General features: G+C 42.1%; 2 protein-coding genes and 1 long non-coding RNA gene across 3 annotated transcripts; 1 reads left to right on the forward strand and 2 right to left on the reverse strand.

Moving 5' to 3' along the window:
- Positions 1 to 2,615: 2,615 nt before the first annotated feature.
- On the forward strand, positions 2,616 to 4,634 carry npy2r (neuropeptide Y receptor Y2; the record flags this gene model as incomplete). The annotated part of the gene is made up of 1 exon (XM_084569129.1): positions 2,616 to 4,634. The coding sequence occupies exon 1, from the start codon at positions 3,543 to 3,545 to the stop codon at positions 4,632 to 4,634; it is 1,092 nt and encodes a 363-aa protein (XP_084425255.1). The 5' UTR covers positions 2,616 to 3,542.
- Positions 4,635 to 8,378: 3,744 nt separating this feature from the next.
- Positions 8,379 to 12,249, reverse strand: LOC311505575. The gene is made up of 4 exons (XR_014699660.1): positions 11,678 to 12,249; positions 10,802 to 10,873; positions 8,569 to 8,616; positions 8,379 to 8,469 (listed from the first exon to the last, which is right to left on the reverse strand). It is a non-coding gene; the product is annotated as an uncharacterized lncRNA (long non-coding RNA).
- Positions 12,250 to 12,797: 548 nt separating this feature from the next.
- Positions 12,798 to 27,191, reverse strand: LOC311505526 (PDZ and LIM domain protein 3-like). Its single transcript, XM_084569140.1, has 8 exons — positions 27,047 to 27,191; positions 26,660 to 26,794; positions 19,202 to 19,353; positions 18,830 to 18,914; positions 18,570 to 18,757; positions 16,957 to 17,084; positions 15,589 to 15,700; positions 12,798 to 13,210 (listed from the first exon to the last, which is right to left on the reverse strand). Exons 2-8 carry the CDS (start codon positions 26,750 to 26,752, stop codon positions 13,024 to 13,026), a joined length of 945 nt encoding a protein of 314 aa, XP_084425266.1. The 5' UTR covers positions 26,753 to 26,794; positions 27,047 to 27,191; the 3' UTR covers positions 12,798 to 13,023.
- Positions 27,192 to 27,778: the final 587 nt, after the last annotated feature.

A 27,778-nucleotide genomic window follows, 5' to 3' on the forward strand; every position in this document is an offset into this window, starting at 1 on the left:
ACGATGACGCATTTTACTGGAACAGCTACTGTGACATGAGGCCTACGAAAGTCCCAAGTGTCATGCATTCTCCTCTCCTTGGTGGCTTTTAGAGTTTTACCATAAAAATGATAAACTAACTCCCCCTAGAACAACAGTTCAGCATGAGGGGGTGGAGGAACACAAGTCTACACTAAATAAGCGTCTCCTTTTGATTTAAATCATAAAAAAATGAAGCACCGTGGTAACCTACCTAATGACTGCATTAATATAAAAGATCTTCTTGTACCCAGACGGAAACATGACAAATTTCAGCTCACTGCTGTGGCCTGAAACTTCTATGTTTTACTTTCACCACTTGCATAAAACTAATCTGTTTTAAAGCTTAAACAAATGTGAAATCATAATGCCCATGACCCCAGCACCTGTGGATGCCCAAAGCAGAGCTAAAAAGAGACTGCAGTTGGCCAGAAGTACAGTATCACATTAATGCAATGTTTCTCTGTATCTAGGGCGTGTGTAAACCACGCCATCTCATAAGGTGCCGCCACCGCAGGTTATAAGTGTGTTTGCTTTGACTGCTTAGACGTGTGTATAAAAAGTCAATTAAAGCAAGTACAAGAGCTTCTGTCCCGTTATACAGCTCTGTCTTTCCCTGCATAAGTCACATTAATTGAATTTAGTTCCACTCTCATTCTTCCGCCGAGTCAAGAGCCGAAGCCTTTTGGTTCTTTAATGACTACAGAATAATCTTGTTAAAATCAGGCCGTAATTTACTCTCCGCCCCACCTCTTTAAGTCACTCTCAGCGTGCCCAGCTATTCAAGATTTCCTGTTTATTCTCACTTCACCATCTGTGTCCCTGAACTATAGGCAAAGTGGCCGTTTGCCAAGAAGCCTGCTCAACAATATTTGAATTTCTAGTGCCTCCATGGTGTTATAACAGTTAGGGTTTGAGATGCACAGGCCACACTGTACAACAGTTTAAAATACTATGGTTACTGCACAAAGTGCTGTGATGATGTACTTTGTGAGCTGTGGGGTATAATCACTAAAGCCTCTCTGTCATATTACCTGCATGGTCCAACTTTAGCTTTCTGTCTCCACAAGTGTTGTAAAGATGGGAGACACGTGCAGGTAACCTGTCTTAAAACCGTCTCTTCTCGGGAGACACTGTGTCTCTTTTTAAAGGAGACATTTTGATCAGGCATCGTGACCTGAATCGAGCGTTGCCTGATAATTTAACAATGCAAAAAGCTACAAACAATAACTGGACACACAGGAGTGAACGGGAACGGGAAGAGTCGTCTGTTTGCATATACGTGAGCCTGGCTGACAGACCAGACTGCGATAAGCTCCAGCCCTGTATCGCCCAAAGTGGGCAAGGATGATTCTTGCATACAAAAATACAGGTTAATTTTTAGGCAAAGATTGTTTCACTTCTGATTCACAAATCTGAAACGGAGATACATTTGTGCATGCTCATGTGCCAGACAGTTTTGTCGCCTTATCTGAGGAGTGTCTGCAAGAACATACAAACAGAGTTGATTACAGTGTTTTCAAAAATCAAAAATTAAACTTGGAGTCTTCTTTCAGTTACAACCAGAGACCTTTAAAGGCACTTATGTGTGTATGTGTGTGTGTGTGTTTGTGTGTGTTTTAGCCATTGTCTGCATTGTGTGCTTGAGGATTGGTCTGCAGAGGCACACCCAGACCTGAGCCACAGATGAATTTAAGCAGATTGGGGTGAAATGTGAATGCTATTTGTTCTTTAAACTGCCCTTAAATTGACCTTTCACATCCTCACACTGCATGGCATCTACTCAGATCTATATAATGATGCTCCGTATGAACCGTGCATTAGCCTATATCACTCTGCACTAGCGTTTTGGCACACGTTAGCCACTCCACACTTGCTGAGGGTGAAGCGTGTATAAAAGCGACCCACTGGAAGGATAACAGGCACTGTTTTTCAATTAGTGGGTGTGGGTCTGTGCAAGGAGCGTTTGCCTCAGCCCGCCTCATCCTTCGGTCTGTCAGAGTCTCACGGGGCACTTTACTCAGCTCCAGTGATAAGCGGGCTGCAGTGCGCACTGCAAATGCTGTGCGTATTGCTGTTGCGCGCACTTTGCCGATCAATGGAAGAAGCTTTTTAAGTGGCTTTTTTTGTTTGTTTAGTTTAGTGTATTAGATATGACAAGGACGGGAAGAACCACATCAAAAACTTTACTGGGAAGATCCTAAAACTATAATTCTGCGGTTAGAGGTGAGTTGATTTTCATCTAAATAAATGAGACGTTTTTTCAAGTACTGATTACCACAGATAGAGTCAGTAACTGCTGCGATTTAACTGCCACACTCTCCCCGTAGAGTGGACACTTTCAATGCGGAGAAAATTAGGCAGGTATGGACTGATAGCTGGCGTACAGGCTCATACAACAACGGTTTGTTCACGAGAAATTAAAGATTTTCAAAGTCAAGCAGGTGAGCACAGAGCCAGTCGCTCTGACGCGACAATCAAAGAGAGTCTGGTTTGCTCTGTTAGCAGATATCAGCAATGTTAATGTTTTCAAATGTCCATAAATCATCGCAGACCACTGCAGCCTTTAGAATTCAAGCAGCAATTTGTGGCGGCTCTCGTGTTCAGAGTGAATTTCTTGCACGATTTTAACAGAAATCCGCCCATTTGTTCTATGAGATGGAAGATTGATTTTTTTTTTTTTAAAAGTTATTTAGATGTACAGTGGAGTTTAAGTGACAGCACAAACGTATGCATTAAAAATACTACATGTATATTTTTTTATTATTGGATAAATGCCGGTGCAGAGACTGAAAGTAAAGGGGTGAGAGAGAGATAGAGGAGACGATATGCAGCAAAGGGTGCGCACTGTGGCACTGCAGACAGGGCTGTCGCCTCGGGTTACTGGGTGCCCGCTCAACTATGCGAGCTATCAAGGCTCAGAACATGATTTGAGGTGAATTGTTCTGATGTTAAAAGGGCTGGAACATGTTTCAATACAACCATCACGTATTACCGAACTTACACGTGTGATTTTAACTGATAAATCATAGTCGTTCTTGCTCTGGACTGATATTCATGCCTCTTGCAACTATAGTCAAACTGCAGCACAGACCTGTCCGCCCAGACTCAAATAAGATCTGTAGTGAAGACCAAGAAATAATTCTATGCAGTGACTCAGAGAAAAACGGATAAGGTGCCTTCTATGGTGGTTGTAATCCAGGGATAGAAAGTGAAAAAGATGAGAATTGTTTCATATGGGTATGAGTCCTCATCAAAAACGTGTATGTGTTACCTGACAGCGTCGTTGACCTTTGACCTCTTAACTTGAATCAGTTGATGGTTGGGTCCAAAGCTGAAGACATTCAGTTGAGGTGCTCCTGCGTTCATGACAGTTTTCTCTGGACTGGAGATAAAGAAATAACTTTAAAAAGACTTTTTCTTGATGCCATTCTACATGCAGCGGCCAGTTTGCAATCTGAATTTTTATCCACTGCCTAAATTAACCTCCAATTTTATTCCACAGATTCACTTATGGGATAGCCATGGACATGGCAGATCAGATCTTCAACGCCACTCAAGATGATTCCCAACTTATATCCAACAACTGTTGCTCACCAAACAATGAAAACTTTCTGAAGCTGAACGACAGCACAAAGCTAGTTGGAGTTCAGGTTATTCTCATCCTGGCTTACAGCACTATCATCTTACTTGGAGTCACTGGAAACTCCCTGGTGATATACGCTGTCTACAAGTTTAAAACGCTACGAACGGTGACTAATTTCTTCATCGTAAACTTAGCTGTCGCTGACTTGCTGGTGAACACGCTGTGTTTGCCCTTCACCCTCGTCTACACCCTCTACGACGAGTGGATGTTTGGTCAGGTGTTATGCTTCATGCTGCCCTGTGCTCAAGGCATGGCCGTGCACGTGTCCACCATCACCTTGAATATCATCGCTCTGGACCGACACAGGAGCATCGTCTATCACATGGAGACCAGGATGTCCAAAGACATGTGTGCTGTGGTCATCATCATCACGTGGGCCGTCAGCGCCTTGCTGGCCTGTCCGCTCGCCATTTTCAGGGAGTACGGGACGTTCGATCTTTCGCCTAATAAGTCTATGCAGGTGTGTACAGAGAAATGGCCAGAGAGCAGCATGAACGGAAGCATCTACAGTATATCAATGCTCCTGGTTCAATACGGTTTACCTTTGGCAATCAGCTCTGTCGCTTACATCCGCATCTGGAATAAACTGAAGAATCACACGACTTTTGGTCGAAACGACCGCCAGCAGCGCAGGAAGAAGACCACCAAGATGCTGCTGACCATGGTGGTGGTCTTCGCAGTCAGCTGGTTGCCTTTCCACGCGTTCCAGCTGGCCGCTGACATCGACAGCACCGTGCTGTCCATGAAGGACTTCAAGCTGCTCTTCACGGTGTTCCACATTGTGGCGATGTGCTCGACATTCGTCAATCCCATCCTGTACGGGTGGATGAACAACAATTACAGGACAGCCTTTTTGTCTGTGTTTAAGTGTTACCGGCCCTTCACTTCGACGTCAAGATGCTCCAAAGACAGAGAGACACAAAACACGGAAGACAGGGTTTGTACTGATTACAGATCAACACATGTCTAACGAGACAGTTGACTGATAGTCAGCTGATAAAACGTGCATGATATAAGTGTATGCATTTATTCTTTGTTTTGTGTTTTTTGACCTTTCAAAGTCAGCAGTGGTATAAATGAGTCATGGGTTAGATGAAATTACACGTAAAACTATCGTGAGTGTCTCTCATCATGGATGTAATTTGTCAGGAATCACAAATTGGGGCACAGGTGACTCAGCCAATGGAGCTAAGTTAATCGTGACAGTGATGATTATTTTAAGGACTGAGTCGGGTCGAGGAGAAATGTGAATGTGTCAACATGATATAATTAATGAATCATAGGAAAATGTTTGCATCACGTTGAATTAAACAGCACGATACTTGGGAAAAGCTAAAAGCCCCGTTTGCTCTCACTACAAACACAGAGCGCTCTCCTTTAAGATGAAATTTAAAATTCCTCATTTTCCGATTCCCTCTGAGTTTCTTTGCAGGAAAAGAAACATGCTTTCCCAGTAGCTTAACAATTAAATGCTTTGAATTACACCACATATCACCCACAATATTATATTAAAACATCTGACAGGTAAAATATTTTAAAACAAATTCTAGTGATACAAAGTCAAATAGTGAATAGTCTACACTTACATGGCGCTCTTCTAACCATAGCATCACAAACCTCTTTATAAATGTTTCATACTCACATCAGTGGCCGTAGAGCTCCGGTGCAGGGCACTTTCCTGTCTCGCCCAAGGGCACTTTGACATGAGAAAAAGCTCGGGAGCTAACTGCCAAGCCTACTCTACCACCTGAGCCACACCAAAGTGGTGGGATATATTTGGTTATAAGCGAACAGTCAGTTCTTGAAGGTGATGCATTGGAAGCTTGACAAATAGGCAAGCATGAAGATCTGAGTGACTTCCTTAAGGTCTGAATTGTGGTGGCTGGACTGGGTCAGAGTCTCTGGGTTGTTCCCAGAATGCAGCGGTTAGTATCCACTAGAGGAGGTCCTGAAAAGTTCAGCCAGTAAACCAGCGACAGGGTCATGAGTGGCCGAGGATCACTGATGGAACAAATGGTTCTTTCAGACAAATAATCAGCTCATATTTATATTTAAACGCTTTCTCCAGATTAATTCTTTTGCAGTATTCTCGAGACACAGATGAACTGCATTTGTTAGAAGTTGCAGAGACCTTAGTTTAAGTAATAGTTAATCAAATAGATGTGTATCAGGGTCCACATCATGTATAACCTTATAAAGAGAACATCACATTGTGTCCAAACGCCTTCATTTCAATACGTGTACATTTTGGCTTGTGGGCAGTTTGTTAGTGATGTTGTATGGTGTTGCTAGCTTGTTGCTAATGCTAATAGCGTGATCAAACAGTCCGATTATTGCTTGGTGCTTTTAAAGGACTTAAAAATAAAGCCACACTCAGCTGCATTAGGTGATTTCTGACTAGTGTGCGTCACATGAATAGATATTTGGTGCATTGATGTCGCATTAAGTGTTTAAGGCTAACAAAAGCGTGAATCATTATACGCCGAGCAAAATGTCAAATGAATGAAAGGTAGGTGCAATGATTGCTTGCTGCTTCTGAAATGCATTTCATAGACTGTATAAAAGAAGTGGATGTAGCCTGTAGTTTGGGTCTGAAGGTTAAATGCAAAGCAGAAGTGTGTTAAACCTGCATTATTATCATTATCAATGACCAGCAGGAGGTGACTCCACTGGGTCACACAAAGAAATTTGAGCGTATAGAAGTCTTTAAGAAAATGATCCCTCTTCTCGCTTGATGTGTGGCCTAAAACTCCATAAATATTTTCCGAATTAGTTATTGTCTCAGTCTCTCGTGTCGAGACTCCTCCAATACAGCACGATAATGTTTTAAATATAGCAAAATAGACAATAAGCCGGTCATAGCTACGCTGTTATTGAAGTATCCACTGGATAGGACTGGAAAACCAATTGGAAGCCTGATTGCGCCACAGGTGTCATGTTGCAGGCAACATGTACGTCTTTGCATGGGCCACCCCAGAAGCTAGTACTGCCAGTGTCTCCACCCCATGGCTATGCAATATCTTGTCCTTGGGTTCTCAGTCAGCTCCACCCTCTCGTCCAAATACTTTAACTTCTGCCTCCTTGACGAACACAAGGCTTTAAGACAATAGTCCACAAATGAACAGGTGGCGTCATGGTGGCTACGTCCACTTCTTTCACTGAGTCAACTGGATAACATTTGTGAGTAAAGACTGGAATCCACCCCTGTACATAACGACTTGCAGATTTGTTTAACAAGCTCCTAGGTTCATCTTTGTTTGCAGCCGACGAACGCTGGCCCCTGAAGAAACATTTCCCGAGCTGTTTGGCATGGACTGTTCTGCTGTATGTTGGATTATCTTCACAAACGTCTTGTTTACTATAGCTCTTGTGACGACTGAGACATATATGGAAGAGCTGCGTTGCAGCAAATCACTTGGTTTAGTGTTAACTTACAAAATGGACACACAATGAGCATTAATTATGTCTCCTATACGGACATGAAAAAAATACCATTTCTTTGCACTCTAACATGACAAATGGAAGTAAATATCAAATACAAATGAATTTGTGATGTGTACAGTGAAGTAAATGCCACTATCCTGTTTTAGCCTAAACATTTACTGGGGTCTTTGTTGTGGGGTCTGTAGTTCCAGAGGGATACGGATGTTTGCATTTTGTGTTCAGCGGGAGAGCAAAACAGGCTTTCTTATTAGGCAGAGGAAAAGAGTTAACCCCTCTCCTTGGCTCGTCTTTCATTGCAGAGACCATTGTGATCACCACCATTTGCTTTTTACAGTGATTACACCGGTGCTCAGGTCTCGAAGAGCCCTTCCTGTTGACCATGTCCTCACTGATTTACTTTATGCGTACGTGAGGAGTCGAGGGACCGGGACATTAGGTACAGTGGGCTTTTACACTTCCAGTGAGCTATTCCAGGAGTGTCCAGGTTTAAATCAATAAGTGTTTTTTTTTTTTTTTTTAACTGTCTGACGTTTTTGAGCAGCTGCGGCTGTCACTAAGCGTCCCGCTGGGATGAGGACATTTGCTAATCGAGTGAAATGAACAATAGCCTTAAAACTAATTACATTTGCTCTTGATGCTGATGGTTCTGTCTTTTGGCTTTCTTATAAGGAAGCACTCAAGTCTCTCCCCTTGTCCATCTGTTGGTTTTCCATCCATTTTGTCTGCGGAGTATGGATTCTATCAAGTAATTGTATTTCTATTGTGAAATAAGTAAGTGGGGCCTGTAGTGGACCAGCATGACAGGGTATTCATCAGCCAAGGATAAAGAACAGACTTACGGACTAATGATGACTTTCTGGGTTCTTTAACTTTTGCACTTTGTTTAACCCAGATATTGTTATTATATATAATGTTTACACCAATCAGCCACAACATTAAACCCACTGACAGAACAACAACATTGACCATCTTGTGACAATTCAATGTTCTGCTTGGGAAACTTTTGGACCTGGCATTCGTGTGGATGTTACTTAGACATGTACCACCCACCTAGACCAGACCAGAATCCCCCACCCCATAGCACTGACACCCCCAGCAGGATGCAGCGTGACACACACACAAAAATGGTTTAGGAACGACTCAAAAAAACATGAATGACCTCCAAATTCACTAGATCCCAAACTGGTCACTGGAACCCATAGGACCCAAAGGCCCCCACTAACAACATTGTGTTGCCAGACAATTCAACAATATAAGATGAAATAAATAACTCACAGCCACAGAAAGCTGAAATATTGAATGTATTTTATTGTCTGTTTCTCTTGGTGGGGCCTCTCAGCTGCTACTGATGAGGCCCTGTCCTGTGAAGAGAAACACATTGGTTGTAAAGATTGTGTAGTGTTTTAGAGGTGCAACCGGTCTGTATATTTGAAAGTCTTATGTAGAATAATGTTTATTACCTTTGCTGTTTCCTCAGGTGTTCAGCCTAAAAGAGTCCACTGGAGGTTCTTAAAGGTCCCGAGAGAGACCATTAGAAGAGGGGGATAGCAAATGTTTGCAGTTGGTAAATAATTGCTATGACTGAATGTAAGCTATGTAAGTTTTTTTTAAATGAGGTTGCTAAAAGTAGTGGTATTTAGAGTATATGAATATGTTTATTTATATTATTTAACAGGATATTGTATGGTGGATCTGGGGAGGGAGCTCACCTGTTCAGTGGTAGGGTTTAAGATGTAATTAGTAACAGCCTATAAAAGGGAGCCGTGCACACAGACAGTGATTGATTGGCTGGGCTGCGACCCAGACCTCAGTGCCAAAGTGGATGATTTTGTTTTGTCTTGTAAGTCTTTTTTGTTGTCATGATTTATATTGGTGAAATAAACACTTGGTGGGTCTGCACCTCATTTGAGCCTCAAGCTTCCTGTTTTGATCCAAACGCTATCAGGCCATTCTAACAGAGACCTGCACAATACTAGGCAGGCGGTCGTAATGTTATGCCTGGTCGGTGTATAAGGATGCACTAAAGTGAAAAGATTAACAATATTAATACTAAAGTGTATAGTACCTCACGTATTAAAACATTTTAAATGAAAAAGACATCCTTGAATTTTCATCATTTTGATTTTTAGACAATTGGGCAAACAGATCATTTCCTTTTGAAACTGGACTGATTTTTGGGACTCATACAAATAACATATCTGTGTAGAGTCTACACAGATATTCTTACTATTGTTGTTAAAATGGCAAGCCCACACAACCATGACTTTTTTTTTTCATTTTTTATTTTTTTTAACTAGAAGTACATAAAAGTACCCAAGTTTCAATTTTGTCATTGTACTAAAGGCACTTTTTGGCCAAGCACCTCTGTATACCTTCAAGGTTTTTCATTTGTTTACATTTATGACGGAAATTCCGGCGGCGACACAAAAGCTGGCTGTTGGCATAGCAACGTAGCCCTGCCAAACGTATGCTGGCTTCAACTGAGCTTGCGTCTGTTGTGTTCACATGAAGAGTCCTTTCCCTCCCTTGTGGCATTTATCACCTTGTTACTGGGAATTTTTGATAAGGCCGCAAGTTGTGACACGTTTGCTGACATTTCCAGGAGTTATGGAAGTCAGTGGTAAGTCAACAAATTGGACTTTGGAAGTTGTGCACAGTTTTTTTTTCTTACTGGTATTCCCAAAGGCCTAATATATTCATTATTCCTTTATATTTACTAAATATTTACCAAGTTACCCAGTCGTTTGCTTGCTAACTGTTAGCCTAGCAGCTAACAGGCCTCTGTGGCTCAGGGCCCGTGTTCCTAAAGATTTTTAGAGAGCGATTCTTAAAGAGTGGCTCCTAGTGGCCAAATCTTAAGATCTGTTAAGAGCCGGGAGGAGGACTTTTAAGAGGCGTGGGAGTTTCTTAAACAGAGGAGAAAATGGCGGAAAGGAGGCATTTATCTCTTGTGCTATATTTTCCCATGCCTGCTACTTGGCTTGTAGCATGGCATTGGGGCCAAATCTACCTCTCAAAACACTTTTATTCAGAAGCAAACACTGTTCCTCTGTCCAGTTGGCTTTCCTACTTCTTTTCTCCTCCATTGCTGTTCGGTTTGTGGAAGATGTGAACACCAACCAACTCTGCTTCTTATAGGCCGGTTAGCAATCACAGAAATTGATGAAAGCTGAGCCATTTTACCTTCATTAATGGATTTGTTTAACAGAGACTTTCATTTCATGTAAAATATATATTAATATGATTAAGTCTGTTGATTTGACGGTCCATTCCATGCCCATTATCATTATGCCCAAAAGTGTATTTTTTATCTAGCTTTTAGGATCAACCAATCACACCTTTTGAAATGATGACTCACACCTAGCAACGGGGTCAACCACAACTCCTCACTATGATAAGAGTTCCTGTCCATTCTTTGCTCTGAGAATATTCTGGAATCACTCCTAGGAATATGGGCCCAGGTTTGTTTCAGTGCATCCCACATATCAGTTTGGGATCTAGTGAATTTGGAGGCCAGGTTTGAACGCCAAGCATGTTGTGGGCTCAATTTCGCTGGTTGTAACCACGAGTTCCATTTATTGACAGCAGTACATCAACATCATAAGTCAGTTTCATAAAATCTGGACGTTTCTTTTGGTTCATTCATTCATAGTTATTGTGTGTAAACATGGAGGTCTATGGGGACTTACTCACCTTTGGACCATGTGGCCATTTCATGGAAGTGCAGTTAGCAGGACTTCAGCGTTGGTTTCACCTTCTTTGACCCTGGGGGTTTGTTACACGAGGATAAAACAGGTCCTTTTTTTTCTGTGTGTGTAACCAATTTACGCTTGCTTTATTGTATGTATGGAGAACTAAACACTAATAAACACTAATAAAGTACCCAGAGGTCTGACAGCTATGATTGTTCTCAGTTCTTGCAGTAACAAAGAAACGGGGATAAATTTCTCCAACAACATGAATCACAAAAACCAATAGTCTCTTGTTTTTCGTCAATCACACACTGATATTGAGATTCCATTGTGCTAAGATTTAATGCAGGACTTTTACATTAAAAAGCATTCAATTTCACAAGAGTACTCAGGTTTTAAGAATCGATGTTAGAAAAGAAATACTGTTTTTTGAGACTGTCAAGAAATGTTGACTGAAACAGTTTTCTGTAAAAGTGTCATTAAAAGATATTGCTCCATATAATGGCCATTTGGCATCTCGCCACCGTGCCTAATGAACTGACAAGTGAGTGCATTCATGCAGTATACTTGGTACAAGCTTTGAGGTACTATAAGACCAGACTCAGAGCCTCCGTATTGTGATGGTCAGAGGACTAAAGAATGATACTGCAGCTCCCCCCACTGTCTCAACAGACTCATACCATAACAGGAGAGATTGGCTCAAAGTACTATGCGCAGTCATTCAGCCTGTTACTGATTCTACTACTGAAGATATACGAGTACATTATCTAATTTCATCACTGTTACTGGCGCTTATATAATGTTTAACTTCATGTTTATATGGCATGACTACATCATAGAGAAATAGGAAATTTACTACAGTTTCAATCTGACTTACTTGGGAATGAATGTTGACAGGGCAAACCACGTCTTATACGCCATGTCAATCATGACTTTTTTTTGCCCTATCTTGTGTCACTACAGATTCAGCAGTTCCTTAAAAAGTAAAGATTGTAAACACCAGCCTGCCAAACACACTACAATGCCTTTTCTTTCTCGGTTAAATTCCTGACAGCCGAGCTTCAACTACCTGCAGTGATCCTGTTGTCGTTAGAAGCATGTTCAGTCTCTGGTGAAACGTTTAAAGCCTTGCGCACTCACCAAGGTGCTTTCAGTTCCTGCACTGATTAAACTTCTGTTCAGCTTGAAGATGGGTGGAGTCAAGCTGGGAAAGGCATTAGTGAGTCTGGCTTCAGGAAACCACTTCCAAAGTCTGTACGCAATCACAATCACAGTCACAATCACAATCAGATGAAATCAACCACAGCCAGTGAAATCTGTCTGGGATAGATTAGAAATGAAACAGTACTCAGTTGTTTCTTTTTAAGTGTTTTCTTCTTTTGGTTATTAGCATGCTAATGCTGTACCTGATGTGTCTGCTTCTTTTTATACACGGATTAGCCACAACATTATGTCCTTATATTGTGTAGGTCTCCTTTCTGCCTCCAAAACAGTTGTGACTCATCAGAGAATGGACATGGGCCTTCTGAGGGTGTCCTGTGGTGTCTGGCAATAGATTGTTGTTGTTGGGGGCCTTTGGGTCCTATGGGTTGAGGGGAGGGGTCTCTGTGGCTCATTCCACAGATACTTGATCAGTTTGGGATCTAGGGAAGTTTTCAGGTGTTTTTCTTTTTAGTTGTTCCTGAACTTTTTGTGTGTGTGTCTGTTTCAGGCTGCATCCTGCTGCCATCAAAGAGTGTCATTTCTATGGGGTGGGGGTGCCTGGTCTGGTCTAGGTGGGTGGTACATGTCTAAGTAATATCCACATGAATGCAAGTTCCAAATGATTTCCAGCAGAACATTGTATTGTCAATGTTATTCACTTCTCCTGTCATAATGTTGTGGCTGATCAGTGTATATAGGCTTTTCAGTATTGTCTGTTAATAATTAAGACCCTACATACATGTGCATCTTTAGTTATGAACAGAGGCCTTTATTAAAGAAGTGTCAGGGTGTTTTGTCGTCTCCACTGGGCTCCTTAAAAACCAAGCTCTTTTATTATCACATACCAAATGTGATTTACAGGTTGAAACATCATACTGCTAAGTTCAGGGTGTACTCTTACTGAAACACTATTGCACACAGACAGAATCAAAGTGCAGAGGGACACGTAAAACACAGATGTAGGACACAAGAGGGGCTCGCCAAAGTGTTTGCGCCTGTGCTCGTCGAGAGGGGGGGAATCTACGCGGGAAATGTTGTGATGAGGTCGTGGCCCTCCGGCGGTCTCATTCTGGCACGAGCGTGAATCTCACAGTACAGCTGACCCTCCACAAAGAAGTAGCCCTTCTGTTTCAGGTTGACGTCACAGTCAGAGCACACAAAGCAACCAGGGTGACGATACTTGTCCCGAGCTTTCACCACCGTCCCACTGCAGCAACAAAACAAGTCAAGAGCAAAGGAGAGTGTTTGTATGGAAAGAGACGCAAAGTCATTGTAGAACGTTGTTTATGTAAATTGCTTATAGGCTTAACCTTTGGTGTTTGCGGTGCTCTAGATGCTCTTAAATGTGCAAATGAGCAGGATGGACAGACACAAGAACGCTACTTTTTCTAATTTTACTACCCTTCTCACAATATTTAGATAAAGAATAAAATGTACTGCCTTCAGATGTTTAGTAATGTTGATTATTCTCAAGCTCTTCAGAAGAGCGCATAAAAATGCTTGGTGTTCAAGTGGTAAACATCAGCTGTAATGGGCAGTTTAGGCTTCTGCATAAATGTGACGGCGTAGCTACGGCAACAGCCCAGACCCTACGCAGACCCTTATGCTATAGCTGAACCTCCCCAGAAATGTAACTACGCGCCGCGGCGACGCAGATCACAAGAGTCCGCTTGGTAGTGGCGTGTTTCCGCTTTAGTATTTCCGGCTGCTTCTCCATCTCCGCATTTTTTGGAAGGAAAGGTTAACTGAGGAGGTTCGGAGATACAAACACTTCAAATTTTCAAGAAAGTTCCAAGTCGCCATTGTTGAAAGTGAAGCAGGAAGTAGAAACAAAAATTAACCCGACTGGCGAAAAAGGCAAGCGTTTGGGTGGCGTTTTTGCAGAGCGAGCCAGGCTGACGAGCGCACAAGTAGGCTACGTATGTAGATTACGGATTACTAGATTATCTTGTCCCGCAGTACTCTAAATGAGCTTTTAGTCATGAGAACACCTCTGCTATAGGCAAGTGTCTGCCTCTAGAAGAAAGACTAGGTAACTCAATGGAGGAAATGAAAAGTCGTAATGTAGAGGCTTTTGGGAATATCAGCATTTTCCTCAGACATATTAGAAATGTATGAAGAAAACACAATGTAGTTCAGCATACACATCACAACTGAAAACTAATCTCCAAGATCCAAGAGGGAGCGGTTCATGTGGACTTTTCTCGTAAAATCTGTAAACTCGGCCTAAACTGAAAGTAGCATGAGTGTGTCGAACTGGATGTTAAGTCATAATTTAATTCATAATTTCATAATATGTCTGAGGAAAATGTCGATGTCTCAAATGACCTCATTATGCCAGAGGTGCAGCTTGTCAAGGCTTGTCAAGCAAGGTGGGCAACTGCTCAGGGGGGCCAGGGGGCCTCCGAGGGCTGACAAACTCCTGTAGTGGCAATGTGCTAAGTTTTCAAAGAAAGTAGGAGACCTCCCCAAGGGGCCGCCACCTGATGGCACCCAATTCAAGATGTAAAAAATGAAGAAAGGAAGAGGAGAAAAGAAAGAAGTTAACAGAAGCTGATAACCAGTCTGACAGTCTCATCATAGCTTTGCGGGAGAGACATTTGAATAAAATCACTTCCACTAGCATCTCAGTATTTGGTTCGTTTCTTTCTTTGACTTTTAACTCAGCTAGCAGAGCGGTGTGTCCAGCTTTATTGCCCGTGACCAAGTATAAAGAGTGAACTGTCAGCAGGAGCCGAGACGCTGCTGCCAATCAACTAGTTATCTCAGACAGGAGGCTGAAAGAACACAAATAAACCAGTAGATAAGACATTAATAATTGTTCAGTCAATCATTTTTTGTAACCGCTTGTTCTCGAAAGGGTCGTGAGAGAGCCCATCCCAGCTGTCAATGGGCGACAGGCGGGCAGGACAGGTCACCACAGGGCCAACGCAAACAGACTAACGATCATTCAAGCTCACACTGACACCTGCGGGCAATTTAGAATCACCGATTAACCTAGCGAGCATGTGTTTGGACTGTGGGAGGAAGCAGGAGAAACCCAGGCGGCCACAGGGAGAACATGCAAACTCCACACAGAGGGGCCCCAGTTGGTCGGTGGGTTCAAACCTAGAGCAAAGAGAATTAAGTGAACGAGGAACATAACACTTAATCTAATCGACACTATATGTCATAAGCACTTTTTTCTATAAAGTTAGTTAACTGTTAGCTGGAAATTATTGCCTAGGGCCCCACTAGACTCTAGAATTGCCTCTGCATTATGCCATTTCCTACATCAAGTTACCCGGTCATCAGCTTGCTGAAGTAAAACCTTGGCGGCTTCTAGACAGCAACGGCTGTCTAGCAGTTCTTGAACACCAAGCATTTTGTGTGCATGACTTCTTTCGTGTCTTAACCACTTGGAGACACTGTTGTTTAGGAAAAGTAAAAGCTATACTGAAATTTTATGCGGAACCTCATCAAGAGAGCCTACTTGATGAAGTGTGCATCGTAATCAAATGAAGTATGTAATCACGGCAGACTGTTTTTTGCCCGTATTGAGGGTCCTAATGTGAGTCGCGGATGATTTTATCTATTTTTACTCACACAATCCCGTTCCCACACTTGTCGCAAACAGGCAGTTTCTGCAGGTTTCCTGTAGGCGGAGCTGGTTTGGTTGTCGGGGCTTTTACTGTGCGAGTCACAATGGGACGAGTGCCTGCTCACAGGAGAAAGACACCACTCAAAAAACCACACACACCCAGCTCTGTGTGATTGGAAAACATACTTGAAAGCAAAACACTCGAGGAATATGCGATAGGAACACTTGAAGAGCAGCGACGTGTCCTCATAAATCGTGAATGACACTCTGTCTTTGGTTTTAAGTGTACTTCATAACTTCAGGTGCTGTCAGGCCATGTTTCTGCTGCTCTATTACAGAAGGAAACGCACGGAGAAGTGCTTTTGTGTTGCCGTATTATGCAGCTTTAGTGTGAGAGTACTCAGAAATAACAAGGGAAACACATTAGTGTCTGAATGACGCACTCAAACGTGCATCATATCAGACATGTCAAAACATTAACAGTAATCTAAAATGTGCACTATTTTTTTTTTTTTGTCGCCGTGGAATACAGACCATACCATAATCTCCTTAAATAATTATGTATACCAAAGTTAAGGCATCAAATGAAAACTATAACCGTGCAATCAAAATTTAGGTGGTTCAACCCTCATTTCCTCCTGGACAAGCATTCAGGAGTCTGACACAATTGTTATTAAGAGCCTGAAAAACAAGTACAATGTTACATGCAAGTGGACATTTCCTACATTTAAGCCACTGGCAAACAAACTTGCGTTGAGGAAAGGTGCAGCACAGACGGACCGCACTGAACGTTTAACCTTCCCTTTGCTTATCTTGCACATTCACGCTCCATAGTGCTGGCATCCAACTACTACACACATATATAGAGGATGGATGCAGTCATTGCGTAGGTAACATAATTGAGATGCACGGTAGTGTGTGGTGTGGAGCAGCTGTGAATATGGCAGCATCTATGCCAGAGAAATGAGAGTTACGGATGCAACTATGGTTGTATGAAGTCATCATCTCTGGTGGTTAGAAAGTGTGAAATAAAACTGAAGAAGTGCTCAAAAAAAAGTGACTGATGCTTCAGATTAAAGAAAAAAAAAAATCTGTGTTCAGAGCCTAAAAAAAGAAGGTTTGCGGTGAGGACGAACACAGATGACTATTGGTATAGCTTTCACTCGTTGAAGAACGCTAAAAGAAGCGAAGGAACTTAGGGACTGTAGACTGTAAGCATATGGTATGTTATATGCAAGTGTTGACAGTTTTTGTGTAATTGCTCTCACTGCCAGAAGGGGGAGCACGTTCTACACTGCAGCTTTAAGTATTTCTTTATTAGACCGAAAACTGCACTCACTAATCTGGCCCACATGAAATAACTCGGAGCTCACCGTCGCTGTCAATGAATTCCTGGAGGGCTCTGAAGGAGCCAGACTGCCGAGGCTCCTGCTGATGCTCCTGATCCTTCTGTAACATCTGGTACACGTCAGATTCCTCGATGCTGGTCAAGGTCCTAGGACTGGGCATTGCGTTCAGACACACACAAATATTCAGACACACAGTGAATCCAAACACACAACTGCATGTTCTTCTAACTGCCATGCAGCAATTGTCCAGTCTATAGGACGTCTCATGATTCTGACAAATACAACATACTGCATGTCAACGGACGCTGGTGAGCGGCGGTTGAGGTGAGAACAACCAGCCTTAGGGTTACATGTGGAATGTGGAATGAGAAGAAGCAGTGGTTGTAAATGCATTGCGGTGCTCATGTAGGTTAGTGTAAAGCCAACGCAGAGTGAGTCCTTTAGGCTCAATGTGATTTACAGTACATCTTCTTCAGAGGTTGCAGTTCAGCCTGTCAGCTATGGTGATGTATTCATAAAGTGACATACAGTTTATCACATAGCCTAACGCAAACCAGATGATTACATGACTGGTAGGGTTATATGGGAGATGAGACATGTAAAGATCAGGCTGACTACAGTGTACACTGATCAGGCCTAACATTATGACCACCTTGTGTAGGTCTCCCTTGTGCCTCCAAAACAGTTCTGACTCATCCGTTGTTAGTGGGGGCCTTTGGGGCCTATGGGTTGAGGGGAGGGGCCTCTGTGGATCATCATGGACACGAATGCCGAATGACACGAATGTTTCCCAGCAGAACACTGAATTGTCACAAATGGTTCAATGTTATTTACTTCTCCTGTCAGTGGTTTTAATGTTATGCCTGATCGGTGTAAATGCATACATATATACAGTACTGTAAGTGTAATAAAAACAACTAGATACTGAATTGTAAGACATTAGAGACAGTTGTTACCAACCTGAACTGTCTCCACTGACCATAGACTGTATATAAATATGGACAGTGCATCCCCATTTGGCCAAACTGACGCTACTTCCCTGGGGATATGGGCAGCGCCATCTTGTGAGTGTGGAGCCAGAGTCTACTCTATACTGTCGTAGAGTGGAGCCATGTGGGGCTGTGTTATCAATGATCCACCCACACATCCACCAGAAAGTCACTCACGTTTTAATTTTATTAATAAACAATACTGCGCTCTGCTCCATCTCCACTAGTTATAAACACCGTACTTATTTATTTATTTTTTTTCCTACTCTCACCGTCCTACAGGACTGCTTCACAGAGTTTTTGGCAATGGTAAGCGGTAGTCATCGTAAGGTCAATCCCGTTTCAATAGTGTCAAATAACTAATTAATAACTAAAACACTCTTGAACAAAAAAGAAAAAAAAAAAAAAAGATTTGATGTGTATTTTTTTAATTTGGCCCAAGTCCCATCCACTAACATGGAGGGGGTGGAGCTTATGACCTATACTGCAGCCAATCACCAGGGGGAGCTCTACTTGCTTTGGCTTCACTTTTGAGGAGCGGTTCCGTCATCCATCTTTATTTACAGTCCATGCAACTGACCAGCACACACACTTGATGGAGAGCCATGCTGCTAGCGGTTAGTTTCTATGATTAGCTACAGTGATCACCCCTCAGGCCTGTGGGGAGCCAGGCCTCGGATCTGGCCCTCCATGGCATCCTGGATATTGCCCGAGGAGTAGAGGCCTATAGGAGTGTTGTAGGCCGTACTGACCACCTGGCGCCTGTCATCGATGTTTGCCGCCGCAACAAAAGGCTGGGCTTTTCGGTTGTGACCAGTGCCAATTGGTTTATATTCCTGCAGGGAGAAGGAGGAAGGAATGAGGTGCGAAACAAGACGGCAATCATTATGAATGCAGTCTCCACGAACCTGCTTCTCAGCTTCCAGGTTTAGTTTATATGGGTGAGCTCTACCCTCATCCACAACGCGTGGGGACCACAGTGTTACATCATTCCTGGGAATCAAAGACAGAGCCTGGTCAGAAGGTGACCTCGACATGACTGAAGAACTGGGCCTGTGCATGTATGAGAGTCTATAATCCCAACCCATAAAACATCAAAACGGTGGTTTAAACTTCTACTTGCATGGAATGCCATATGACTCTCGTATATTTTTTCTTATGTCTACATTATGTCTACATTGGCCTGTCTGTAGTATTGAGAGCGGATTAGATATGTACTCGAACAGGGCAAAAGTACGCTTTAAATTTGACCTCTAACTGAATCAGCAGCTGTTTAAAACCTTTCAACGGTGAGACAGAGCTGGTGGTGGGATTCCTTTATCTTGTTCTGGGCTTCACAGTGCATCAGGTCTATGGCCGGGACTCCCTCGATGGCCAGGATGATGTCACCTGCACACAAGTTGGCCACGGACGCCTTACTGCCGGGAGTGATCTGAATAGAAAGATAACATAAAGTATAATGTTTACATATCCTGACAAGCAAATATTTGATCCTTTGTTAAAAAGTCTATACAGAAAAAGACAATATACTTGAACAGCACCAGAAGGTAGATTGTGCTTTAGCAAAGAAATATCAAGAGAAGTAATATCTTTGTGTGGAAAAAGTAACCACGTCTTTGGCCTCAGAAAGTGGTGTTTATCTTTTTAGCAGAAATAGTTTCTTGTAGGTGTTTTGCACGGTTTTCCACTCATCTCTGACATCGACTTGATGAATTTTTTGACCACTCTTCCATGCCAATTCCCTTCAGATCCAAGGTGAATAAGGTTTTCCGTGCACGTTTCAAATCCTCCCACAGCTTTCCAGTGGGATTCAAAGCCTTTAATTCTTCTCTTTGAGCAATTTCTTTGTGAAATTTCCTTCTGACTGTAGAGCATAGACAAGATTATATTAACTACATAAAATGACAGAAACCATCCTTGATGTTTGGTAATAATAATTTGTTGTGTATTTTAGTGTTTTAGTTTGGTTCAAGTCCCATCCACTAACATGGAGGAGGTGGAGCTTATGACCTATACTGCAACTAGACACCAGGGGGAGCTCTACTTGCTTTGGCTTCACTTTTGAGGAGCTGTTCCATCTTTATACTGTCCATGCTGTAGACACATACACTTTGACACCAACATTTTCAGTTGCTCTCTGCAGAGACTGGAGACTGTCTGCTTTCAAGCACAGTTTGTTATTATTATTATTTTTTTTTGGCTTCAAAAAGGACCCGTTTGCTTGCTAAGATAAGAAAAAATCAACAACTTCCATGACTGTACCTATCAAGTCAGGGGATGAGGGAATATCTTTCAGAATCCCTGTAGTAGAGTTTCAGGGAATTCACACCATGGATCATAAAAATACCCTGTGACAGACTTGTCCAGAGTGTACTCCACCTCTACCCAGTGATGGCTGGGATAGGCTCCAGCCCCCTCAGCGACTCTATAGGACAAGGGGCAATAGATAATACATGGATGGATGTACCATGAAAATCTATTACAAAGGCTTAAGGTATTTAAACACATTTGTAAGAAATATTGCTCTTTAGCTAATTTGCCATCCTTCTTAGATTGGAGGACTTTTGGTTTACAGTACCTTTTAACAAACTAGAAGGAAACAAACAGCTTTAGTTTACATTTAATTCCCCATTTGATTACTTCACAGTTTGTTTGGTTAAATAATTTAATAATTATAATCTATTCTGAGCCAGGACCACAAACAAAACTGACAGTTACGATGACTTGGGGGGTCACGAGAAGATTGGGACCTGATTTCCAAGTGCGGAAGAGATTACAACACCCTAGTGGGAAGTAAGAGTGTTTACTTTGACTTTGTTTCACAACTAAATTTCCTACGAGTTGATTTACAGCTAGCACTTATAACAGACAGAGAAAGCTGTGTCTGCATACAACCTGGTGTGTAAATTAGTATATGCAGAGATAATCTACATGTACACCAATCAGGCTTAACATTATGACCACCGTCCTAATATTGTGTAGGTTTGTCACTGAGACGGACCTCTTTACTTTACTAATTTGATCCATTGCCAAGGGTTTCACATCAGCAGACATCTTGGACTGGCCAAGTTTATTTTAATAACATGCTTCTTGGATAGCGTATTACTTTAACTGGATCCTCCTTTGTTTTTTTTACTGAAGCAGTTGTGACTCATCAGAGAATGGACATAGGCCTTCTGGGGGTGTCCAAAGGGCGATTGGCAACAGGATGTTGTTAGTGGGGGTCTTTGGGTCCTATGGGTTGATGGCAGGGGCCTCTGTGGATCAGGCTTGTTCCAGTGCATCCCGCAGATACTTGATCAGTTTGGGATCTAGTGAATTTGGAGGCCAGGTCAACACCTTTTTCATGTTTTTTGACTTTTTTTTTTTTTTAATGTTTTTTGAGTGAGTTGAGGATGCATCCTGCTGGGGATGGCTGCTGCCATCAAGAGTGTCATTGCTATGGGGTGAGGGTACCTGGTGTGGTCAAGGTGGGTGGTACATGTCTAAGAAACATCCACATGAATGCCAGGTCCAAAAGTTTCCCAGCAGAACATTGAATGTTATTTACTTCACCTGTCAGTGGTCATAATGTTATGCCTGCCTGATCAGTGTACATGCATTCATATATACAGTACATGCATGAAATCCTGTATATATTCAATCAAAGAAGTGATTGGTGTTTCAAAATCCTTTGTTATAACTATTCAGACTGTGGTTTATTTAAGGCAAAATGGGAACATGTGAGAGGACAGCTGGTTACACTGATCAAAGTGGGTTGATCTGAAACAAATTCAAGATTCTATGTTAAGTTCTGCCTCCTGTTGTTTTATAGTGTTTTAAAAGTTTCAGTACTATGCTAACATGATTTAATAACATACTAGTTTGCATTAAAATGAATGCCAGAGCAATGACTTTGAATATGAACATCATTATATTTCCATCCCTCTCTGAAGCCTGTTCACGCAGTCCAGTATGTGCAGATGGTGCAGGTCTTTTCAGAGGTCTGTTCTCCATCACTGGCACTTCATCTCTTAATACAGCACTCAGCGGCTGGGCCCCTTGTTTCACTTACCCCTGCTGCTTTATGCGATGTTTCTCTCTCGTAGTCTCACCTGGCTCAAATACGCCCGCAAAACACAAAACACAGACTCCACCGAGACGTCCAACTGTTTAGTCAAACTCATAACAAAAGTAATTTAAGCCATTCAGGAATCGACAATTTCTTCAGAACGTTGCAAAATAGTGGCTACTTTCCGAGACACGGCAGGAGGCTTAACATCACAGAAATGCACTGCCCTGGCTGGTATGCATGCGCGTAAACTTTACGTCTCTTGTCATGGAGATAAAGTAAACACGCGCGAAGTGACAGCATCCAGATGGAATATGTATTCTGTTTTGCCAAGGAGTGACCAAGATGAATAAGAACTGTCAGAAAGCCATCAGGGTCACAGAGAATGTCTCTGGAGGCGGCTTCAAACTGAACCGAACATTCCCACTTGCACGACCCGGGGCGTGACCTATGCTCAGTCAGATTGCGTTACTGGACACGGCAAACTAAGCTACACTGAGATATTACACCGAAACCTGAATGAGGTCATCTGCCTATAAATAACGGTGGATGAAAGTTCTGAGGGGATGTCTCATGCTGCCAAAGAGGGAGCTGTAATTTACAGTGGAGCATTTGTTGGAGAGCTGCTGTCAGACTGTATGTCTTACTGCTCTGATGCCTATGAGCTGATTCTGAGCACAACTATGCTCTTTATTGGATTCTTCTGTTTCCAGGCAGCTCAGCTGTCGTGTCAAACATTTGTCTTTGTTTAAATTACAACCATCTTTCCATCTTCGCTTTATTTCTTTCTGGCCGGCTTCCCTCTGTTTGCTCGTTCTTTTGCCTTTCCCACTCGCTATGGCATATATATATATATATATATATATATTTTAAATATTATTTCCTTTCTGTCCTCCTTCCTTGCCTGTGTCTTCTGTCTTCATCAAAAATTAAACGTGCGGAATTAACAAAGGAGGATCCAGTTAAAGTAATACGCTATATCCAAGAAGTGTGTTACTGAAATAAACCCGGCTATGTCCAAGATGTTTGCTGATGTGAAACCCTCCTCACTGAAGGAGTACTCCAGCTACAACTCATCAATATTTTTAGATTAGCAACAGATCAAATTACAGTGTGAAGTAAAGAGGTCAGTCTCAGTGACAATCCCACAGAAAATAATTGTACTCTCCAGTTCCTCTAAAGCTGAATTTTAGCCTCTTTTGCATATTGTTTAAATTTTAATTTTAATTTCCTATCTCTTACCTTGGACTAAACAGTGATTCACTCTTGACACTTTAATTTCACAGCAGTGACACTGCAGTGTTTACAACGCCGCTCCACAAAATTAGCAATGAACTTAGGGAAGACACTAGCTGTGTTGGACTTAGATGTTAGTCCAAAGCAGTATAGACTGGAAATGATGTTCTTTTTTTGACTTATGGAGTCAAGTTTCTGGTCAAAAAAAGTACACAACTAATGCTAATGTGGCTCTGTATTTGCAGGGAGACCACTGCTAACGCATTAGCCTTAACATCTCTATAAGGTGATGACCAGAGGTGGGTAGTAACGAGTTGCATTTACTTTGTGACATTTACTTGAGTAACTTTTTAATTTAAAAAAAAAAAAAAAAAAAAAAGACTAGTTTTACTGCACCATACTTTTAACTTTTACCTGTTCAACTGTGAAGAAGCCCCCCACTTACTCTTTACACTTGATGCCGCAAGTGCATCTATCACGTGACTGTGTTTCGCCAATCAGATGCAGCAACAATAATCATATGACTCCGCTTCACCAATCAGACGTAGCCATGCAGTCACATGACCACCAACAAACTGTGGCAGGAAGCATAGCGGCCAAAAGCGAGATGTGGAAATTAGTTCTTTTCTAAGGATATTATTTATTTTTACTCATTTGTGTGTTTTTTTAATTTATTTCATTATTTGGAAATACAAGAATTAGCAATGTTTTAAATTTGTTTTTCTCTACCTGATTACATAATTTCTAGACAATAAATCAAATGGTTATTTTGTACTTGGTATTTTCACCAAATACGTTTTTACTCTTGAGTAATTTATTTGGAAGACCATTTTTTTTTTTTACTTCTACTTGAGTAATATTATCTTGAAGCAATGCTACTCTTACTTGAGTCCAATTTTAGGCTACTCTACCCTCCTCTGGTGATGGACATGTTAGTGTTGTGTTTACAACTTGTTGGTCGTCCAGTCTCATTAACTGCACCGTTAAAGCTGAAAGACATTAACAACTGAATCATCATGTCTAGAAAAACTCTGTCCCTCGAGTTTGTAGCGGAGGTTTCTGATAACAAGTGAATTAATGCGCAGCCTTCAAGTTTAATCCAAGCTGCTGACATGACTGGGGTTATTCTTTCAACTTGACCACACTCCTGCATTATGCAGATAGCGCTTGATAATTTGCTGCAGTGCCCCTTTAAGGCTGCTGGTCTGCTGAGGAGAAAGATGATAACCACTTGTGTTTACTTTCCCCGACCAGCTGGGAACACCAGAGGGTCACACGGAGGAGGATGTTCCTGACCAAAAATGGCAGTGTAGGGGAGACGCTGGATTCAGCTGTGTTTGAGTGAAGCATGCGAGTTTACTGCGTGGATAAATCTTTTCATTTGTCACATAAACAAGTGTTTTTCAGAAATAACATCTTTTCTCTGACCCCTCTTTAACGTCTTCCTCTTGTATTACTGCTCACATATCGCTTCCCCTCCCCGATTCCTCTCTGCCTCCCTCTTCCATGCCTCGTCCATCCCAGTTTTCTCTCATCACCGTGAAGTGAAGGCCTCAGCCCATGAAGGCCTCTGAATGTCCATCACAGACTGTCTGTGGTGTCCATTAACACAACAGGTGGCAGGTTATTGGGTGGAGCCAGCGCTTTGTGACCTAACCGTGCTTTTTACTCAGTAATTCTCGAGGTCTTTACCCTAAATATAGATGCACGTATTACCAGCAGAGGGGGGATTACTGGGCTCTTCTCATCTGACGCTGTGCGACTCAGGGGATTCAGCCCACAAATTAGTCTGAACTCTGATGGAGACGCCACTGTCAATGTGATGTTATCATTTCATGGTGTTTCTAAATGTTAGATGCAGTAGGCTTTATTTTGTTTTAGTTTGTCTTTTCTTTGTTCTGAAATTTTTCTTGATGCCACCTATTTCTTTTTATCATTTCATGAGTATAGATAGATAGATAGATAGATAGATAGATAGACAACTTTATTGATGCCTTTGGGAGGTTCCCGCATGGAAATTGACAATATATATATATGAGAAGTGTCTGCCTGTTCATTAAGAAGCTAATACAGGAGCCGCTTAGCTTAGCTTAGCTTAGCTTAGCCTAGCTTAGCATAAAGTCTAAAATTGGGGGGAAAAGCTCAACTAAAGATTTATTACACTTCTAATGTATGTTTCCCCCATGTATGGGATAATCTTGACTTTCCTAAAGTCTTTCTGCAAGATTTTCAGGTATGGTATTATAAAAAGTAACAAAGAGGAGGTTGTGGAGTTTTTTCCACCAAGTGAAACCAAAAATCAATGTTGACATGTTATTTTTGGATTCAGTTGGCTCTGTATTTTCTTGCTTTTTACAGCCTGGATAAGTTTTAGTCAACAAATCTACTCGGTTAGCTTTGGGAAAAGATGATGGTTCTGGTTTCCAACATTAACCACGTGTTAAACTCAGAAGACAAACTTCTCTGATGTGCGTTCATTCCCCCTTCTTCTTATCTTTGTCCAAATCTGGGCTAACTGTCCTCTAGTCCCAGCTCTATAATTACTCTGTTTACTTTAACAGATGCCTCTCACCAACAAAAGCTCAACAAACATCACATGGACATTTTTTTTAATGCTTGGTGCTTCAGTTGTTTGCTTGCACTTTGTATTAACAGGAAATAGCACATCTGCTCCCAGAGATTCTCATTTTCATGACAGATGAAGACAAAGATAACTCCCCAAGTTTCCCTTTTTCCTTTTTAGTTATTCGTAGTTGTTATTCTGTAAGAGTTAACAATTAAGTTTTCCTCCACACATGTTACCCCTCATCTCTCAGCGCTGCTTGTGCTGACAGTTTGAGATGATGAGCTGCATGATGCTGTAAATTGAGCCAACGTTTACCATCTACTGAACAGCTGCACTTTTATAGTAGACATAACACTGTGCTCATCCATGATATATCTATTCTTCTTGGCGTGGTCTGCTGCCAGTGCGAACGCTCTGTAACGTTTCAAGGTTTATGCAGCTTTGTCCAAAGTTCATCAGGTTTGAGTTGGAATCATCCACACGCGCTGCAGGTTGAGAGTACGCGTCCACGTTCTTCTGTCTGAAATCCACTCAATGAGACGTGCATATGGGTATGTGCACATGTCAGGGTACAATGTAAGTTGCTATTTGTATCTAAGCCTCTTGCATTTACTGTGGCACAGGTGCAAGCTCCATCGAGCAGCAGACTGTTTCTAGAATGAACCCTCCTGGAAACACATTGTTGATACCAAAGCAGACAGCGTCTCCTCTGGACCGGACCAGTGAGGGGGAAAACAGCTACCACATGAATAGTTGGCAGATTTTACGAGAGGAGAAGTACTGCCAAATCTTTAATTAGGTTGTTAAGAGAAAACTGAATGAGCAAACTGAAACTACTTTGCTTCTATCCTTCTAATACAGTTATCTTATCACTCACTTACTCACCCTGGAGATGGTCAGGGGCTGGTTGAAGTCCTTTCCTCCTGTCAGGCGGAAACCCCAGGGGGGCGGCCCGTGCAACACGACGTTAACTGGCATGACCCTTTAATCTTTAGTCTCCCCAACAGCACAGACAGTAAACTGCAAAGGAATATCAAAGTGATGGAGATTTTGAACCATGTGGGGGAGAGGTGGGGGTTCAAGGGGGGAGGAGAATAGACAGACCCCTCCCCATGAGTGAGGTAATCGGTCAGATTTTGTGAACTGACTCTCAGTCTGTACCACCAGTGCAAGCTCACCACATTCACTTGTCACATTTTATCTCTTTGTATGTAGACGCAGCATCTTGTCTCTGAAATCTCAAACAGCTAAAGCATGGCAGTCATTACTTACCTATAAGGACAGTTGCAGAGAGAGTGAAGATGTAAACCAGCTCGCACTCAAGTGTTTCTCATCCCCAGGCAGCTCGGGTCTGGTTGGCCTCCTCTTGCTCTGGTTGACGGGTCTTGCTGCTCCTGTCCTTATTTGGTCTGGAGGCGAAGCTCGTCTCCGAGGCCCAGAAGTTCTCGCAGGCGCATTCCAGCCACTATTGATCTGGACGGGACCCAGGACTCTCACTCCTAATCTCAGTAACAATTCAGTTTCATCCAGAGTCAAACATTTCACAGTCAATCATTTGTGTTTTTTTCTGTCTGTCTACAAGAAACCAGGTCGTCGTCTTGTATTTTTTGTAAAGCGCCGTTTATCAAGACTTCCTCACGCCTACGAAAACCTTTAAAGGGTTTTAGAGCCTCTTCACATGCCTGCACAAAAATCTGCTTTTTTGCACTGTGTCAACAAACTGTGTTAATCTATGTCATCACCTCTTCTATTAAACAAGGTCGTGGGTCAACTCCGACAGGATTTCAATCTGAGCCGAGGAGGTTTTTAATAACAAAATCCACCATCTATACAAACCCTTTACAATCCAAGGATGCATTTCAGATTCATAATTTGTTTCTGTTGTTGCCATGACAAGGAAAATCACTGTTGAATAAGAGAAGCCCTCATAAGACAACATTGCTTTATATAACAGACTGCAATAATCTGCTTGAATTAACTGTGTATGTTCATACAGTCATCACC

This window comes from Chelon labrosus (genome assembly GCF_963514085.1).
Source record: "Chelon labrosus genome assembly, chromosome: 2".
Taxonomy (NCBI): domain Eukaryota; kingdom Metazoa; phylum Chordata; class Actinopteri; order Mugiliformes; family Mugilidae; genus Chelon; species Chelon labrosus.

Coding starts and splice junctions, on each gene's coding strand:
- LOC311505526 (XM_084569140.1), bottom strand. CDS start 26,752: ATGCCAGTTAACGTCGTGTTGCACGGGCCGCCCCCCTGGGGTTTCCGC. Junction 18,915..19,201: donor CTCTGTCTCACCGTTGAAAG/GTTTTAAACAGC, acceptor TTTGATTCCCAG/GAATGATGTAACACTGTGGT. Junction 18,758..18,829: donor ACCTGGAAGCTGAGAAGCAG/GTTCGTGGAGAC, acceptor TTCTCCCTGCAG/GAATATAAACCAATTGGCAC.